Source organism: Muscardinus avellanarius (genome assembly GCF_963383645.1).
Source record: "Muscardinus avellanarius genome assembly, chromosome: 4".
Taxonomy (NCBI): Eukaryota; Metazoa; Chordata; class Mammalia; order Rodentia; family Gliridae; genus Muscardinus; species Muscardinus avellanarius.
Window position 1 is genome coordinate 38,526,961 of NC_137789.1, and position 20,929 is coordinate 38,547,889.

At 42.8% G+C, this 20,929-nt stretch overlaps 1 protein-coding gene across 1 annotated transcript in view; it reads right to left on the reverse strand.

Annotated features, from left to right (window-relative positions):
• GRHL2 (grainyhead like transcription factor 2) overlaps positions 1-12,413 on the reverse strand; it is a gene marked incomplete at both ends in the record, with an annotated part of 113,389 nt that extends 100,976 nt beyond the window's left edge. Inside the window, 2 exons of the mRNA XM_080694440.1 lie at positions 5,179-5,246; positions 12,246-12,413. Of these exons, the coding sequence (XP_080550566.1) occupies positions 5,179-5,246; positions 12,246-12,413 (236 nt within the window). The remainder of the gene's footprint in view (positions 1-5,178; positions 5,247-12,245) is intronic.
• Positions 12,414-20,929: the final 8,516 nt, after the last annotated feature.

A 20,929-nucleotide genomic window follows, 5' to 3' on the forward strand; every position in this document is an offset into this window, starting at 1 on the left:
AAATAGAGAATAAAAAATAATACAGAAAATCAACAAAACCAAAAGCTGGTTTCTTGAAAAAATTAACAAGATTGATAAACCACTAGCCAACCTAACTAAAAAAAAAGAGAATCAATCCAAATTATGAAGATAAGGGATGAAAAAGGAGACATTACTACTGACAGCGTAGAAATCCAGAAGATTATCAGAAACTACTTTGAAAAACTATACTCCAACAAAATGGAAAATCTGGAGGAAATTTACAACTTCCTAGATAAATACAACCTTCCTAAACTGAGTCAAGAAGATATAGAACACTTAAACCAACCAATAACAATCAAAGAGATTGAAATAGCAATAAAGAGCTTAACATCAAAGAAAAGCCCAGGACCAGATGGTTTCCCAAGTGAATTCTATAAAACCTTTATAGGAGAACTAATCCCAATACTACTCAAACTATTTCGGGAAATAGAAAAACCGGGACTCTCCCAAATACATTCTATGAAGCCAACATCACACTAATACCCAAACCGAATAAAGACAGTTCAAGGAAGGAAAACTACAGGCCTATATCTCTGATGAACTTGGATGCAAAACTATTAAACAAAATACTAGCAACATGCATTCAAAACCACATCAAGAAAATCATTCACCATGACCAGGTAGGGTTCATCCCAGGGATGCAAGGCTGGTTCAATATACAAAAATCAATCCATGTAATTCATCATATAAACAGAATCAAAGACAAAAACCACATGATCATCTCAATAGATGCTGAAAAGGCATTTGATAAAATTCAACATCCACTTATGATAAAAACACTGCAGAGAATTGGAATAGAAGGAACATATCTCAACATTATTAAGGCAATCTACAATAAGCCCACTGCCAACATCATATTAAATGGGGAAAAACTTCAAGAATTCCCCCTAAAAACTGGAACGAGACAAGGATGTCCACTATCACCACTTCTCTTCAATATAGTACTAGAGACTCTAGCCAGATCAATAAGGCAAGAAAAGGAAATCAAAGGAGTATAAATAGGAAAAGAAGAACTTAAGCTTTCACTATTTGCAGATGACATGATACTATATTTAGAAAACCCAACAAACTCAACCAAAAGGCTTATAGAACTGATCAATAAATTCAGCAAGGTATCTGGATACAAAATCAATCTTAAAAAATCAGAAGCTTTCCTGTACACCAACCATAAATCCACTGAAAAAGAAATTCAGAAAACACTTCCACTCAGGATCTCCCACAAAAAAATAAAATACCTAGGAATAAACTTGACCAAGGAGGTAAAAGATCTCTACAAAGAAAATTATAAAACACTGAAAAAAGAAATCGAAGAAGATCTTAGAAGATGGAAAGACCTTCCATGTTCATGGATTGGCAGAATAAATATCATTAAAATGGCCATCCTCCCAAAAATGATCTACAGATTTAATGCAATGCCCATTAAACTACCAAGATCATTCCTCACAGACATAAAAAAATTAGTCCTTAAATTTATCTGGAATAACAAAAAGCCCAGAATAGCCAAGGTAGTTCTCAGCAACAAAAACCACGCAGGAGGAATCACAATACCTGACTTTAAACTATACTACAAAGCCATTGTAATAAAAACAGCATGGTACTGGCAAAAGAATAGATATATAGACCAATGGAGCAGAATAGAAGACCCAGAAACAAGTCCACACACTTTCAGCCAATTGATTTTTGACAAAGAGGCCAAAAACTTACACTGGAAAAAAGATAGCCTCTTCAACAAATGGTGTTGGCAAAACTGGTTAACCATATGCAGAAAATTGGATGTTAATCCCACTTTTTCACCCTGTACAAAAGTCAACTCACAATGGATCAAAGACTTGGAAGTTAAACCAGAGACTTTGAAGCTCCTTGAAGAGGGCATAGGTCCAACACTACAACACATAGGCACAGACAAACATTTCCTCAACAAGACCCCAAAGGCACAACAAATTAAAAGGAGAATCAATACATGGGATTGCATGAAACTGAAGAGCTTCTGTTCAGAAAAGGAAACTATCAAGAATCTCAATCGAGAGCCAACAGAATGGGAGAAGATTTTTGCCACCTACACCACTGATAGAGGAATGATATCTAGAATATACAGAGAACTCAAGAAACTCAACACTAAGAAAACAAAGCATCCAATAACAAAATGGGCAAATGAACTAAATAGACACTTCACAAAAGAAGAAATTCAAATGGCCAATAAATGCATGAAAAAATGCTCAACATCACTGGCAATCAGAGAGATGCAAATCAAAACTACCCTGAGATTTCACCTAACTCCAACTAGAATAGCAATTATTCAAAACACAAACAACAACAGATGCTGGCGAGGATGTGGAGAAGTGGGAACTCTAAGACATTGTTGGTGGGATTGCAAATTAGTGCAACCACTTTGGAAAACAGTATGGAGAATCCTCAGAAGAATGGGAACAAATCTACCATTTGATCCAGCAATACCACTGTTGGGTATCTACCCAAAAGAAAAGAAACCAAACTACCAAACTAATGCATGTGTATCTATGTTCATAGCTACACAATTCACCATAGCCAAACTATGGAACCAGCCAAGATGTCCATCAACAGATGAATGGATTACAAAACTGTGGGATATGTACACAATGGAATTTTACTCAGCCATCAAAAAAACTCAATTACATCATTTTCAGGGAAATGGATGGAACTGGAGGACATTATGCTAAGTGAAATTAGTCAGGCACAAAAAATAAGAAATCAGATGCTTTCCCTAATATGTGAGAGTTAGGGAGGAAAGAGGAGCAAACAAGACAACCTAAAGGAGGAGAAATGAGGTGGGAAGAGGAAAATCTCTAAAGCTCACAATGTACTCAAACATATCGAAGTCAATCACTAAGCCAAGCAAGGGAGGGAGGGACGGGGAGGGAATGGGGTGGGATTTGGGTAGGGGTTAAATCAGCGATGAGTACATGTTTGTACACACAAGTTTTTTACCCCAATAAGTTGTATGAATATAATGCACCAATAAAAAAAATTAAAAAAAAATAATAATACCTTTCCAAATTACGTCCCCTGAGCTGCCTACTAAGTCATAATTAGTCTATACAAGGTGGTTTACTCTATAGCTCATTTCTAGTTTTTTTCAAAGTTGCTTTGTGGAAATCACAAAAACAGCTGCTAAAATACAATGAGCGTCTGTCACTGTGTAATGTTGTTCTAAAAGATGCTTTAACAACAAGAAGAAATATTTCTTTTGTCTATAATGCATAATGCAGAGACAGCACATACCCTAGACTCTTTTTGCCCTGACCCCATTATAATTACTGGTCTAGGGTTAACAGACAAGTGACTTTAGCCTAATAAAACTCCTTGCAATGGAGAAAATGTGACAAGACCCTAAAAAGTGTCAACATCTTGATCTCTGTCCTTATTCCTGCCAACAAGGTCCCAGGCCCCGGGGCAGCACATAGCTTCAGAAGCTCCCTAGCAGGACACTGAACCAGATACAGCCATAATCTTTTGCTGGGGTTGTGCCTGCCAAGGGCTGCCAGAGTGACCCACTACTGGGTGCCCACGATCATATGGCACAAGCTGTTCCCATCAAAGCCAGGTAAGATTCTGATATAGGTGCTAGAAGGGATTTTATTTCCCCTGAATTCACATTTTCTTTTTTTTTGTGTGTGTGGGGGGGGGGGTAAAGGGGGTGGGGGCTCCTCAGAGGAAGAGGCTTTCTACCGCCGGGCTATACTCCGAGACCTATTTTATATTTTATTAGAAACAGGGTCTCACTAAGTTCCTGAGAGCCTCTGGGATTACAAGTGTGCACCACCACACCTGGCTAGAATTCACATTTTCTTATGAAAGAACCTCCAATAGAAACCCTCTGAGGCTTCTTTGGTCCCATTGAAGAGGAAGAGATTTATTTGGTGGGTGACTGGTTGCTGGGGTGGGTAGTAGCCCTCTTTTTTTCTTTCTTTCTTTCTTTTTTTTTTTTTTTTTTTTTTTTTTACTCTACTGGGTATTGAATGCATGGGCCTTCTACCTCCAAGCTGCACCCCCAGCCCTAATTTTTTATTCTTTATTTTAAAACAGGGTCTCACTAAGTTGCAAAGGGCCTCACTGAGTAGCTGAGCCTCACTGTGAACCTGCGATCCTCCTGTCTCAGCCTCCCAAGTACTGGGATTACAAGTGTGCGCCAGCATGCCCAGCTCTAGTCCCCTTTTTGTTTGGATCATTTTGGTCCAAGGGACAGAACCCTCCAGTCACCCTACTGTACCACCAGTGACATCAAGTCCTGCCTGCCTGGAGCTACCTGTTAGGGCTGAAGGGTTAAATGCTACGGGTCCTAAGTCACACTTCCCTAATGGTTTCATTAGAACTAAAGCTGGTGGCTTTTTTTTTATTCTTTTAAATCTCAACTAATCTGACTGTCCTGCTTGTCACCTGTTTCTTAATTCAGTGGAGGAGTGGGATTGACATGATGACATCCTATAACCCTTCCTGCTCCTGCACCTTGACAATGCTCACACTTCCGGGGCCCTCCACCAGCAGCCTCCCTCAGCTGAGAAACAACCCCACCCGGCCCTGCCTCCCCACCCTCAGGGAGAGCAGTCCTTCCTTTCTCACTCCGCAGACCTGATTGTAGTTCAGAGCCATGAGGCTGATTGAAAAAGTCAATCCCAGCAGAGAGCTGCCTTGCCTTCCATCCCCCTCTGACTCTTGGGATTCTACCTTGGTAGCCTCCTCCTCTGAAGAGCCTGCTGGTGAACCTTTGGGTACAATACTCCAGAAATGCAATTTGCTCTCCCTGGTGAGAGATATGGCTTTGGCCCAAACTCCAAAAGGCAGAAGGGGGAAAAGCTTTGGGGGCTCCATTGCCTCTCAAAAAAAAAAAAAAAAAACACTTATAGCTGGGCATAGTGGTACATGCCTGTAATGCCAGTACTTAGGAGGCTGAGACAGGACAATCATGGGTTGGAGGGCAGCCTCAGCAATTTAATGAGACCCGTTTAAAAAAAAAGGTTAGGGGTATAACTTGGAGATAAGAATGCCTTTGGGTTCAATCCCTAGTACTGAACAAAACAAACCCTTATTAGTTTAATGCTGCTTTAAAAAAAAAAAAAAGAAAGAAAAACACAGAAAGGGAGTTATTCTGAATGCCAGGTATATTTCTTACACACATCATACCTTTTATCCTGGTCTTCTTGGCTATCGCTCGCTTTGTTTACAGGCAACAGCCTCTTGTCTCGAGGAACCTGGAAACATCACCAATCATCAGTCAGACATATATTGCAACTGTGACCATCTGCAGAATGAGACACCAGCATAAACAGAGAAACCACCATGGGACGTTCTCCCGGACCAAGTGGCAAGTGTGTTGCTGCCAGGATGTGGTTAAAAGTGACAACGACTGGAGCCAGAACCCCAGGGGTGGTGACAGACCCAGGGTCACAACCAGCATGATCTGACTGGCACTGGCAGCGCTCCCTGGCCCTGAGACCTCTGCGCCCTCCCTGGCTTTACAGTGAATGAGGGGAGAAGAGAAATGCGTAGAGGGCAAAATCAGGACACAGGTCCCTTTGAGCAGACAGACAGCGTCGCAGAATGACCACAGCAGCCTGTGAAGGATCACGAACTGACCCTCCTCTCTGATGAGGCTCTTCGGGTGCTGACGTGGGTGGGTGGGTGGGGAGGGACCAGGCAGAGGAACTCAAGGTCAGCAGGCGGGATACAAGTAGTTGACATACCCAGACCGCTCATTAGCTACCCTCCCTGCGATGCTTTCAGACTTAGCTCCACAGGTTCCTTTTCTGGCACACCTTCATTATTGTCTCGACCCTAATGCTAACATGTAACCTGACACATTATTGGAAAAGTGCTACTTCAGAGGACACCCCCTCCCCAGCCGTGTTTCTGGCCAGCATCTAATTACGTTACTGCATCATAGATCGTCTACTCTTCTCTCCTCATTCAATTCCTACGAATCCTTTCTGGATTTCCAATGGTCTTCTTAAAAATGCAATTCTGATTATGCCGGGCGTGGTGGCGCACGCTTGTAATCCCTGCGCTTGGGAGGCTGAGACAGGAGGATCGCGCAGGTTCGAAGCCAGCCTCAGCTACTGAGTGAGGCTCTCAGCAACCTAGACCCTGTTTCCAAATAAATATAAAATAGGTCTGGGAGTGTAGCCTGGAGGTACAAAGCCCCTGGATTCCACCCTCAGTACCACCAAAAAAAAAAAAAAAAAAAAAAAGCAAGTCTGATTTCCTTACGCTGCTACTTAAAACTCTTCTCAAACTCCTGGGAACATGACCTCCAAAAAAGTCTCCCATCTCAATGTGAGCAGCCCCTGTCCACGTGGTATCTACGACTGTGCAATGCTCCTACCCTCAACAGCGCCCTCGCACAAAAGTCTTCTGGACCTGGAACATAACCCACCAGCCCACCCCCACCCCCAGCCCTACCCACTGCCCACCCCACCCCACCCCCACCACAACGCTTTCTCCAGGGTTGCAATCAAGCCCAGACTTCAAGTGCCATTGAAATTTCTGTATTCAAGACAAAACACAGTTTCCACGAGTGCCCACTCTGTTAGGTCCCGAGTGCCTGGAAGGTTGTAGGTCTTTACCAAATAATTACTGAATGAATGAGTTAATCAAAATGGTCTCAAAAAAGCAGAACCAAAGAAATAGGGAAAAAAAAAAAAAAACAAGAATTCCAAGCTTTAAAATATGTTATCAACTCCAAATGATATGTGGAAGGGAAGGTTTTGTTGCCAAGAGTCACTAATGTGAGCTCGGGCAGATAACTGTGCTCACTCTATGGTGTAATTTAGCACGATGCCGTAGGGTGGGTACTGTGTGCTCATTATTTGGGTTTAGCCCAATCCAGGGCCTCTCTAAACGATGTTTACCTTTGGCCTTAGAGACTGCCTTCAGAGACAGAGACCTCTGAACAAAGTTCCTAGACCCACATTTATGGCTCTCATTCATCCCTGCCTGCACATCCTGTAAGTGCACCACACTCAACACATGATTGACTCCTTCCCCAAAGCCGTCTTTCTTCTGTATGCCCTATCTTGATTAACCCAGATCATCTTAGACATCTTGGTCTTAGTTATAAGCTCTGCTTCACCACCGGTTCTTACTTCCTCTCTCCTCCTCCTCCTCTTCCTCCTCCTCCTCTTCTTCCTCCTCCTCCTCCTCCTCTTCTTCCTCCTCCTCCTCCTCCTCCTCCTCCTCCTCCTCCTCCTCCTCCTTCTTCTTTTCTCTCTTTCTCTCTCTCTCTCTCCCACACACACTAGTTACCTAGTATTTATTGAAACAAATATTTATTGACTTCTTGAACATATTGCTTTGTCTCTGTGTAGTGTTTGAGTAGCTGATTTAGGGAGAATTCTCACAGATGCTGACCCATGGAATCTCCCCCTTCCCCTCTCTTCTTTTAGGTCTTCATCATTTTTTATCTGGGCTATTACAATGGACTGCCTACTAGACTCTCTGTCCCCAACCTGCTGCTCTCATATGTGTGGGTAATTTCTCCCATCTATGAGGCCTACATTCAAAATCCTTCAGAATTGGAGGAAATTATATCAAATAAAAAGGATTATAAACTTAATTCTCTTCCGTAATCATTCCTATATTTTCTTTAGTGAATTTGTAAAAACCTAAAATGAAAACCTAATATATCAGAGCATCAAGCTGCATACTTTCAATGTATACAATTTCCATTTGTCAATTACACCTCAGTAAGGCTAGAGGAAAAATAGCTTAATTAAAATTTTTTAATATTTTATAAATATTTATCAGGTCATTCTTTCCTTCACTCATTTATTCATTCATTCATCTTAAAAAAGCAAGAACAAGCTGGGTGTGGTAGCACACACTTGTAATCTCAGTACTTGGGAGACTGAGCAGGAGGATCGGGTTCTCGGCCAGCCTCAGATACTTAGTGAGGCCCTCTACAACTTTGCAAGGCCCTGTTTCAAATTAAAATCAAATAAAGAAAATTATTTAAATTATTATTCAAATAATAAATGGGCTAGGGGTGTAGCTCAGAGGTAGAATGCCCTGCGTTCAATCCCCAGCACAAAGAAAGAAAGAAAGAAAGAAAGAAAGAAAGAAAGAAAGAAAGAAAGAAAGAAAGAAAGAGAGAGAGGAAGGAAGGAAGGAAGGAAGGAAGGAAGGAAGGAAGGAAGGGAGGGAGGGAAAGAAAAGCAAGCAAGAGCATGCACCTAACCCTGGACTCCAGTCTGGGAGATAAAGCCCAGCCCTCCGCCTGGCCTGGAAAGCCTCTTGAAGAGGGAGCCTTTCTGACCAACCCCGAGCCCTTTGGCCCTCGCACTCACCCTCCACCATTCAGCAATGCTTATTACTTGGATTCCACTGAGTGAAGCCCATGTTCTCTCATCTCCTGTCCTCTTTGCCTGACATGTTCTTTCCTCCTCTGTCTTCCTGACAGACCTGCCTCTGCTCAGTGGTAGACATTACTGACGTTGCTTCCTCTGGAAAGCCTGTGGACTCTGGGAAGTTGTCAGTGACCATTGCTCCTGACACACACCCTTCACAGCACTCGCCTCCATGCACTGTGGGCTACAGGTTTATAGGAATGGCTTATCCTGTATTGTGACTATTTGTGTCTTCTCTGAGGTGTTTAAATGGGTCCAATCGGCCTTTGGATATCCATCCACCCCCATAATGCCCATCACCATTGCTGGAAAATCATAGGTTATTTGTGAATATTTTATGTCTGGCTGCACACGAGCATGTGTATGGATGCACGGACAAAGCTACTGAGTTCCCGCAATGCCAGGTGAGCAGAGCTGATGGGAACCAACTGGCCAGGAAGCATGCTTTCACTAGAGCTGGAACCAGATGACTGCAAAACACCAACTCTCAAAAGAGAAAATAAAGATTAAGTGAGTTGCTCTGGCTTGAGCCAAAGCATTATTCCCCACAAGTTTACATCTTGGAAGCTTCATCTCTAGGTTTATGCTACTGCTTTGGGAGAGCATCTGGATCAACATAGGTTATGTGTACGGAGCCCAGTGATGACATTTGCAACTTTATGAGAGAGCAGAGGTAGAATGCCTGCTCTGTCTCATTCTGTCTTTTTCTACATTATGATGCAGTAAGAGGGCCTTACCAGAAGCCAGGGCCATACTGCTGGGGCTCCCCACCTCCACAACCATGGGCTCGGTAGCTGAGGCTGGCTAAGAACCATGATCTTCCGGTCTCAGCCTCCCAAGTACTAGGATTACAAGCATGTGCTACCATGCCCAGCTAAATAGTAGACATTTTAATGAAATGGATATCAAGATTATTTTGTGGTTTGGGATAAATCCCATCTTGTCTTCTGAACTATAAAATGTAAAATCTGATGAGTTTCACTGCAATGATCTTGTGGTGAGAGTTAAGCAAAGACTTTGAAATGTCTAAAGTATTGTACAAAGATATGTCTTTGATAGTTTTCGAGGACAGAGACCACCATTTCGTGAGGAATTTTTTTGTGTTTCATAAACTTCTCTCTCTGGAAAGAGCCCACTAAGTTCCCTTCAAGGGAGATGTACCACCTCAGAGGTGAGGAAGAATGGTGTCTCTGACAAAAAGAATCAACTCACAAAACTTCCAAAGAAGTATAAAAAGTTGAAAAACTTGAAGTGATAACATGACAGCAATTGTTACAATAATTTAACTCCCTGGAGTTTACACTAAAAAAAAAAGAGAGAATCACATCCCCCTGAAGTTTACACTAAAAAAAAAAAAGAGAATCACATCCCCCCTCCATTAACATGTTAACTTTGCTATAGGAAAAGGGTTGATCCTCACAGAATATTTCGACTAAATTATAACTCTAGCCCCGGAATAGGTACACTGTGAACAGCTAAAGAACTGACAGAGACCACAAAATAATCATTTGAAAATAGAGGTTTTGGAAACAAGACTGATTCTTTCCATAGGCATTAAAGTGCTTCAAGTAGAAACAGCAAATCTTGTGCAAGACGAAGGAGCCATGAAGCTCTACTAAGTCTTGGAAAATATTAATTCGGTAGAAAGAGTTATATTTAGACTTGACTACAAGTTGAGTTTTAGGTACTCCCTATCGTTTATCGAAAAATATTTACAGAAAACAATATCTCAACCTTTCTGCAAATATTAGAAATTTCTTTTCTTTAACTATTAGTAAGAGGAGAGGCAATTTGGTACCACGTTTTCTAATATCTAACTATTCATATTCACCAGTACTTAATTATCCTCTGAAATAAAATACATTTTAGGGTAGGATTTTTTTTCTCACTAATACAAAAAGTATCATCAAATACAGACATCTGAAATTACATCCATTTTACAAGGTAAAAAATAAATCTGTTTTAAAGAATAAGAGCAATATGTTTCTTCTAAATATATCAATATCTTTAAAGCCTTATTGAAGCTATGAGCTGATCTATTAATGTTATAAAAGTTTGAAAAATAAGTTGCAGTGAACTAAATGGTTAAATCAGGGTCACCTTAATGATGAGTTAAAAGATTTTAAAAAGGCTTGGTGTGGTGGTACACACTTATAATTCCAGTACCTGGGAGGCTGAGACAGAAGGTTCTGGGTTTACAGCCAGCCTCAGGTACTTAGTGAGGTCCTCCACAACTTAGTGAGACCGTTTCAAAAATAAAGAATAAAAAATAGGGATGGGGTATAGCTCAGAGGTAGAATGCCCCTAGATTCAATCCACAGTACTGCAAAAAAAAAAAAAAGATTTAAAACTGGCAAGATTGTCAAGTTCTGATTCCAATTGATTATTTTCTTTCATAAAGAAAAATTACTATAAATTTTGAAAGAATGAGACCAAAAAAGGTGAACCTCAAGCAATGGTCTAGGACATGAAACAGCCTAATTCGATGAGTTCTGTGCTTCAGTATTGTACTTAACAAATTTTCAAATTCTTGAAAATTTTTTTGTTTTAAAATGCCAAAACATTTAGAATTTATCTTTGTGTTTTTCAAATGAGATCTTCAGTCAGAATGGATAAAGAATATAAAACAACCACAGATGGAAAAGAAGGAAGAAAAACCTACCATGAAACCACCTTGGTTTTCCAGGCCTTTTCCCCCCCAGGTAATAAATGTAGTTTGGGTCCTAAATATCCTTACATCTTTTACCCACATCCTACAAAGTTAAGAACTTCTCTCTATGTCAGGAGTCATGCTAGGAATCTTCTACCTTTACAAAAGGGCCAGCCTCTACCAATTCTGCCTCTCTGGGTGAACGGAGAAAGTCGGTCTAGATGAGCAAGGGTACCAGTGAATTGCTCTTCACAGAATTCTCCAGCACTTTCTAACAATAAATGATGTCCTTACTCAAGTTAATAAAATCATCAGTTAAAATAATGGGCTTACCTGTCTTTTTTTTTTTTTTTTTTTTAAGGTCTGGGGATGGAACCCAGAGGCATTTGACCTCCAAGCTACACCCCTTGCCCTATTTTTTTTATTCCTTATTTTGAAACCGGGTCTGACTGAGTTGCAGAGGGCCTCACTAAGTAGCTGAGGCTGGCCACAAACCATGATCCTCCGGTCTCAGCCTCCTGAATGCTGGGATTAGACGTGTGCGTCACCACGCCTGGCTAACCTGTCACCCACACCTTGCTCTTCATCTCGCATAAGGCAACAGGACACGGAGACTCAAGATCACTGAAAGAGAAAGTGTTCTTTCTACTGGTTTTGCCCAAAGATGGCTTTTCCATGAGAGGGAGAAAAGGGGAGTTGGGGTTCAGTTCTTATTCCAAAATTAAAGTCCATTGTGCTCAACTACTTGCTACTTAGTGAGGCCCTCCGCAACTGAGCGAAACCCTGTTTCAAAATAAAAAGTAAAAGCCGGGCATGGTGGCACACATTTGTAATCTCAGTATTTGGGAGGCTGAGACAGGAGGATCCGAGTTCACAGACAGCCTCCAGCTACTACTTAGGGAGGCCACTCAGTGAGACCCTATTTCAAAATAAAGAATAAAAACTAGGGCTGGGGTATAACTTGGAGGTAGAATGCCCCTGGGTTCCATCTCCAGCATCACAGAAAACAAAAAGATAATTATTATCAAATTAAAATTTCGTGTGGATGGATGTAAAGTTGAGCTTCACAGATGAGGAAGCAAAGAGGCAAAAAGAATAGAGAGAGGCTGAAGTCCATGTGAATTCCCTGGCCTGGGAAGGACCTGTGCCATCCCCAGTGGTGCTGGAGGCGGGGACGAGGGAGGGAGCTGCGAACCCACCTTGTAGTAGTCGTAGAGCAGCCCCAGGGCGGCGGCGCTGTCCTCATCTCCATTGATGCTCATCATGGCCTTGGTGGCCGCCGTCAGGGGGTTCTCCAGGTATGACTTCCAAGCTTCATCCTCGCTGGTGTAGGCTCTCCGGGTGTTGAATGGGGGGTCGCTGGGCATGGGCACTAAGGCCACGAGTCTTTTATTACTGTGAAAACACGAATGTTGAGGTTTGTGATCTCAGAGTGTTCCTTCTTGCCACTAATAATATGCACTTTATGTATTATAGGCATTGATGGGTAACTCCTCAGAACCGAAGAGGAGGGAAAATTTAGACTATCTTTGCTGGGTGTGGTAGTGCTCACCTGTAATCCCAGTATTTAGGAGGCTGAGACTGAAGAATCTGTTTGAGGCCCTCAGCGACTTAGTGAGGCCCTGTTTCACAACAAAAGATGAAATATGTCTGAGGATGTAGTCTGGAGATAGAATGGCCCTGGATTCTCAGTACACACACACACACACACACACACACACACACACACACCACCACCACCACCACCACCACCACCACCACCACCACCACCACCAAAAACAACAACAACAACAAATTTTAAAGGTAACAGCCACACTGCATTTATAAGAATATTAATTTACTCTTTTCACAGCATATGAGAAGTACTAATAGTCTTTAAAAAGGAGTGTAAGTATTGTAAGTTGGTCCCCTTCAAACTTGGTCTCTGATATCCAATTGTATTCAGTTATTCTTCATTAGCGAGTTCTAGAATGGAACTCTATGAGAGAGGAGGTTCTCTTTAATGGAATCCTAACGATAAGAATACACAGTACATTAAATGTAATCAATAAATTAATAATTATTAAAGATTGTTTTATGCTTGACAATACTAGTAAAAAATAGACCAAACCATGTTTTTTTTTTTTTAATTAAAAGTTAAAATAGCCAGGCGTGGTAGCACACGCTTGTAATCCCCGCACCTGGGAGGCTGAGACAGGAGGATCACACAGGTTCAAAGCCAGCCTCAGCTACTTAATGAGGCTCTCAGTAACTTAGTGAGACCCTGTTTCCAAAAATAGGTCTGGGAGTATAGCCCGGAGGTAGAAAGCCTCTGGGTTCCACCCCCAGTACCACAAAAAAAAAGTCAAAATAAAGCTGGGCTTGGTAGTGCACACTGGTAAACCTAGCACTTGGGAGGCTGAGACAAGAGGATAACAGGCTTGAGGCCAGCCTCAGCAACTTAGCATAATCATGTTTCAGAAAAAAAAAGGCTGTTCCCCCCTCCCCAGCAGTAAATGCCCCTGGATTCAGTCCCCAGTTAAAAAACAAAAAACAAAAAACAACACTATAAGCCACTTGGTAGAGATATTACATGCAGATAGATAATACTGCATAATGGGGCTATAGAACAAGAGTAATGAGACAGATTCTATATATAAATTCTGCATTGCTAGAGGATTCTACTATATTTAGATCATAGAGAAGCCACAGATTATAAAAATCTTCATGGAAAGTAAAGAGCGTATTTGAAGACTTTTCAGTACAGGCTGAAGGGGGTTGGAGTCCATCACATCAACCCATGCGGCCCACAGTGGATGTGGGTGTGATAATGACTTGAATACCCTAAAACCTGACAGTCCTCAGCAGCTCCCCAGACTGGGCCCCACTGCGTCTCTCAGGTAAAAGACCTGGAGACGCTTTCCCCCTCATTTCCTGGATTTTTTGCTTTTTCATTGAGATGGAACCAAAATGGAACAATGGGCCATCGTGTCTCAGCAACGCCTGCTTTGGCACACAGTGAGTAACACGGCATGGACAACTGACAGGGCCCAGGCAACTCCAGCATCGGCAATGAGATGGTCACGCGGTTATAAAAGAGGTTCCTTTCTGCTGACATGCCTTTAGGACCTCACAATGATGGCCGGTCCCAAGCTCACGTTGTGATACCCTAACGAGTGTGAACACTCAGGAAGAGTTGAAGAAAGGCCTCTTCCAGGCTGGCATGCCGCACCTTGGTGCAAGGTCAGAGAATGATTTTGATGTTGGTAAGATATGTTGGGGGGGGAGGGGGTTGGGATGGGACATGAGGGAAATATATATTTAACAGAGTGGAATTCTAGGCCTCTAGTTTGAGCCATTTGTCCTAGTGGTTTGGTTATGAAATGGCCCCGTTGCAAATAAATTGTATTAAAAGTGTATTGTCAGGTTTCTTGCAGCAAATGAGGAAAGCCCTGATCAAAGGGCTTACTGACCACAGGCAACGTGGCCATTTGGAGTAGCATAGGAAGTAGGTCCTTCCTTCACCTACAAGTGAAGGAGAAGTAAAGGTCTGAACTTCCCTTTCCCCTGTCTTAGTGAAGCTAGCAGCTCACATCTTACTTACCTCGCAATGTGACTATGAAGACCAAATAAAATAATAGAGAAAATAGGGTCCCGAAAAACAGTGCTATGCTGAGCAAATGACGGGGATCACTATTACCGCACAGCTCTGGGTTCCTGTAAAGTTGTTGTATCTCTCAATGTTTGATAAAGTTGACTTTAAAAGCATGAAAAATATTCATTAAAGAGAAACCGAAGTTGTTCATTCAGAAATATTCCATAAGTACTTTGAGAAGCCAATAGTGCCGACATCGTGGCAGCTGTTGAGCGTGGAAGGATGAACGAGACAGACACTGCCCCTTACCCCACACTGCATGCAGCCTAGCAGGCTATTCCAAGGGGCAGGCCTGTGAGAAAGAAATGAACTGTGCAATGAAGGCCCAACTGAGAGGACCAACATTGTGATAAGAGGATCAAGGAGGAATCAAAATTCCTTTGCACATCTGAAGGACAGGAAGAGTGCTGGTCAATGCTGAGAAGGAGAGAGGTAGGGAATATTTTTAAAGCAAAGAATATATTTCATAGTGCAGAATCATGGAAACTTATTATAACAGGAGCACATTTGTGTTCATTTTGTAGAATCGGTTTAGAGTAATTTACATATTTTGATCTAACAATAAAAGAGCATCTCTGCTTTGCAGAAAATTATTCTTCATAAAGAGTAGAGAGGCAGAGACAGGAGGATCGCAGTTTGCAGAAAGCCTCAGCTATTTAGGCCCTTTGAAAGACAGTGAGACTCTGTCTCAAAATAATAAAGAATAAAAAGTAGGGCTAGTGGTATAGCTCGGAGGCAGAATGCCCCTGGGTTCCATCCCCAGTACTGTTAAAAAAAAAAAAAAGAGTAGGGTTGGATATGGAGACAAAACAAGTTGTTAAACTGATGAGAGTGTATAAGCAGAAGAAATAAGACCTCTGGGGAAGACCAAGAAGAGGTACAGGGGCCTGACTGTGATTACCACCCGTCCCCCAACAGTTGTTTAGCTGGGGCCTCTCTGAGTATGAGGTCTACACCCACCACTTGGAGAGTGAAATAGAGGATTCTGAATCTTAGTACTTGTCCACAAGGGCCCGGGCGTCATACACGCCTTCTAAAGCGCACAGTGCTGTGGGAAGGAACGAAGGGCTTCGTGGTACAGATGCTCTGAGATTTATGAAAAGGTCCAAATTCAAAATTCAGAGTGGTTTCTTCTGAATGTGGATTGCCTTTGCATCACTGTAAACCATCAGGACTTGAAAACCGTCTGTATTTACAATGGCCTCGCCCTTGAAAATGATAACGATTTCGCTCCCCTTCATGCCTGAGAGAAACATATACTGCTGTGAAGGAGGAGGTGTTCCTTACAACTGTGGCTGATTTCCAAAAGCTGAGCGGGACGCCCAGGCTGAGAGATCTTGTCAGCCAAGTCTTGACTCACACTAAGTGGCGTCCGGATTGACAGGAGGGAGAGATTTTCTCCTGTCTTCCTTCTTAGGATTCGTACTCGGCCCCTGCTGAGTCTCTTGGATTACTGACTTCATCTGTTTCTAGCACAGATGTTCAATCATCAGCCTTTCCCCTAAGATGAAACTGTCGATGAATCCCTGATGATAAACAGAAAGAAATATTCTGGGAAATCACAATTTTACTGGACATTTCTTTTCACACTTTTGATGGCCTTTCCTGCCCTCCCCCTTAACTATGAAATGACTTTTTTTCTTTTCTTCATAGATTACAATCTCTCCGGTACAGAGCACTGCTGAATGAAGTTTGGTTTAATAAAAACAGAGTAATCGCTCTGGTACACTGAGCAAAAATGCAGACTTATAAAGAAAAGAAAGTTTCACAGAGCAGCTTTTACCAAAGTCAGGAAGACTTTCTGAAGTTCATTGGGAATGACAATTCGAGCTCTGCCTTGGTTGGTTTTTCTTCGATGTCCTTTGTGAAGCTTCAGGTATGCTATGGTCTGGGTACCCTGAACACAGAACTGTGAACGGCTATAAACGTGACCCTGGGTCCTTCTTTGGAAAAAAATGTAAGCAATGCCAGTGCGTTCACAGCAAGACTACGGCCATGTTGGATTACACGCATAACTCCTTCTTCTCTCAATACTTCCTTTGACCAGCACTTTATTTTGCAGATGTAGGGAGCAAGATTGAGAGAGAAGGCATTGGCCGAAGCAGTTAGTGAAGGAGATGGAGCATTCACTTGCTGAGAACACAAGTTCACCCAGGCTCCCCATCGTTCTGCCAGGACACCACGCCTCCCCCCCTCGCCACCCCATTCCCCACCCCCAACAACCACTGCGCATTATTGAGTCTCCTGAACCTGACGTTTGCTGAGGAGGAGCGCAGGGAACTTAGCACACCACAGCTTCGCCTTCTAACAAGATGTGCCCCTTACAATCACAGTATCCCCTATTATAGCTGTGGTCTTAGCTTTTCATTTCTCTGACTAGTCTCTGTCTTTCAATTTTCCCTCTTTAACCCATTTTGAATCCTCTGGGATAATCTTTATAAAACTAATTTTTCTAGAGTGTAGTATATTTTTTTTTTCTCTACTGGGGGTTGAACCCGGAGCATTCTACCTTTAAGCTACACCTCCAACTCTATTTTTCATTCTTTATTTTGAAATAGGTTCTTACAAAGTTGTAGAGGGCCTCACTAAGTATCTGAAGCTGGCCACAAACCTGTGATCTTCCCGTCTCAGCCTCCCAAGTACTGGGATTTCAAGTGTGCGCCACCACGCCCGGCTGTTTGCCTGCTGATTTATTTATTGTGGTATTAAAGATAGAACCGAGGAATATTCTACCTCTTAACTATGCCCCTAGCCCTTTTTCTTTTCTTTTACTTATTTTTTGAAACAGGGTCTCTCTAAGGCTTTGAGCCTGAAATCCTCCTTTTTCAGTCTCTCAGTTTTTAAGTATAATTTTTCACTGCCTACAACATCAAGTCCAGAATCGCCATTGACATTTCAGGCCATCCATTGTCTGACCTCCAGTCTACTTCCCAGATTTACTTCCTTCCTTCTACTTGCTCAATATCAAATACTGAGCCATTTTCTCTACACTTCCCTCAAGATCCCCATTTCTACCTTTGTGCCTTTGCTCAGACTCTTCCCCTCCCGGAAATTTCCTTCTTCTTTCTTTGTCACCACAACTCTTCCTTGAGTCCAGCTGCAGCATCCCATACTCTGCAAGGTGTTCCAGAAATTTTCCCTATTCTAGCCCTGTAGAGCACATGTGGTATTTACTAGTTAATCTATTCCTTAAGTTTTACTATGCAAAGAAGACTGTCATTCAGGTGCCAGACTAGCAAGGACACCAACAAAGTGACCAAATGGCTGAGCGTGATGCCGTACACTTGGAATCCCAGCACTTGGGAGGCTGAGACAGGAGGATCACACAGGTGTGAAGCCAGCCTCGGCTACTCAGCAAGGCTTTCAGCAACTTAGTGAGACCCTGTTTCCAAATAAAATATAAAATGGGTCTGGGATGCTGGGCGTGGTGGCGCACGCTTGTAATCCCAGCATTTGGGAGGCTGAGACAGGAGGATCGTGGTTCGAGGACAGCCTCAGCTACTTAGCAAGGCCCTTTGCAACTCAGTGAGACCCTGTTTCAAAATAAAGAATAAAAACTAGGGCAGGGGGTGTAGCTCGGAGGTAGAATGCCCCTGGGTTTCATCTTCAGTACCGGAAAAAAAAAAAAAAAAAAAAAAAAGGTCTGGGAATATAGCCTGAAAGTAGAAAGCCTCTGGGTTCTACCCCCAGTATCACCAAAACAAAACAAAACAAAAAAAAGTGACCAAATTGTCCATAGCCTCTGACCTAGGCCACTCTCCTTGAACTGCCAGGGACTCCCAACCTGCCTGACTTCACTCTGAGGTCTCGACATTCCTCTTCTCTCCCTTTGCCTTTGTGTTTGTTTGTTTTTTCCTAGAAGTATTGATTTCCACTCAATTACCCTGCATATTCACACACACACACACACACACACACACACACACACACACACACACACACACACACACACCTACTTAGTGAGATAGATGACAAATAGGTAGATAGATGGATAGGTAGATAGATAAATAGATATCTCCCTAAGCAAATTAACATACCTAAACACCTACACTACTAGGCCCTTAAATCTTAAGAAGCATCTATCTTTTTTTTTTCCTTTTTCAGTACTGTGCTTTGAACCCAGAGGCATACTACCTCTGAGCTATACCCTCTGCCCTACTTTTTATTCTTTATTTTGAAACAGAGCCTTACTAAGTGGTTGAGGCTGGTTGTGAACCTGTGATCATAGTATCTCAGCCTCCCAAATCCTGGGATTACAAGCATATGCCACCACGCACAGCTCATCTAACATATCTTTATTTATTTATAGAAAAATATTTGCTTACAGAAAATGACCCACTGGAGATAATGGTCCTAGATTCAAACCCTAACCCTGGTATTAACCCTATTATCTGTCTAGACTTCAGCTTTCTCATATATAGATGAGGTGTCACATAAATTAAATATGAGAAATGCATGTGCTGCCCCTATAGATCTAGGCAGAGAGTGGTGCCCTCTTGCTGGGTCATGGTGAAGGTTAGAGAACAGCAAGATAATGTGAGAAAGTCAAGCATCTTATATTTATCCATCACCATCTCAAATCCACATCCCACTTCCAAGCTCTGTCAGCCCTCAGTCTTTCCTTCATTCTTCTACTTGCAACACTTAAAGTCATCCTTGATTTCTCATTATCTAAGACATTTCTTTGGTTCTACCTTCAAGATCTTAAGATTCTCCAGAATCTTAACACTTTTCACCACTGCCACTGCTAGCACCCTGGTCCATGCCACCACCATCTTGGTCTTGCACTATCTCTGTGGTTGCCAACTTCCCATGTGCCCGCAATCCTTGCTGCCTAGAATCCACGCCATTTGGAGTCCCACGTTCTACTGCCCAGGGTTGATCTATATGATCAATAACCTAGGGCAGAAGTGATAGTAAATACTAGAATTAAATAATGAAATCCTGTAGTTTTCATCCTCCTCTTCCTCCTCCTCCTCCTTCTCCTCCTCTACTTCTTCCATCTCCTCCTCTTCCTCCTTCATCTCCTCTTCCTCTTCTTCCTCCTCCCCCATCTCCTCCTCTTCCTCCTTCATCTCCTCCTCCGCCATCTCTTCCTCTTCTTCCTCCTTCTCCATTTCCTCCTCTTCCTCCTCCTGCTCCTCCTCCATCTCCTCTTCCTCCTTCTTCTCCATCTCCTCCTTCTCCTTCTCCTCCTCCTCCTCCTCCTCCTCCTCCTCCTCCTCCTCCTCCTCCTCCTCCTCCATCTCCTCCATTTCCTCCTCCTCCTCTTCCTCCTCCTCCATCTCCTTCTCGAGCTCCTCCTCCTCCTCCTCCTCCACCACCTCCTCTTCCTCCTCCCCCCCCCTTCTGGCTCTAGGAAAGAAAACAAACTGCCTATGGTGGTAAGGAACTAAAACCTTGGCTAACAGCCAGAGAGGAACTTTGGACTGCCGGTGACCACATGAGTGTGCTTAGTAGATTCTCCAATCAGAGCCAAGACTTGTATCAATTATAGCCCCAGCTGACAATCTTATAAAAGACCCTGAGTTACAACCACCCAGATTAGTTGCCCCCAGGTTCCTCAGAAACTGAGGAATCTCATGCTCTTCAGTTTGAGGTAATGTTTGCTGTTTTAGCTGCTAAGCTTTGAGATCATGTGTGACACGGCAATATAATGAACACAGCCTCCTAATAGGTCTCCCTGCCTTTGCCTTTGCTCCCTCCTGCCAGTCATTCTCCACAAAGTAGCATCCAGAGAAATCCTACTGACACACAAACTGCACCACGCCACTCGTGCTCAACCCTGCAGTGGCTCCCTTTTTCCCTTAGAGAAGATGTCAAGGTTGTTGCAGTCATCTACCAGGCTCCAGGCTCTCTGCCTCCTTTACTACTCCAGCCTCCTCTCTGATCCTCTCCTCACTCATTCTGATCCTGCTGCACTGGTGTCCACATCTCCCAAATACTCATGGCTAACTCTCTCTCATTTTCTCTAAGCCTTTATCCAGATCTCAGCTCAATGAGACCTAGATTACCCTCTCTAGCGCAGAACCCACCTCCTCTGGAACTTTGCGCCTCCCTTACATACTGACCCACTCTTTCTCCCACTGCTGTTATCACCTCCTATTTGTAGGAGGTGTTGATCATGTGCAGGGTTCACTGTCTGTCCCCACTAGCTCTGCAGAACTGGGATTCTACATTTTGTTCATGAATGTATCACAAGCACTTTGAACTACGCCTGCCACATACTTGGCACTCAATTAACATTTG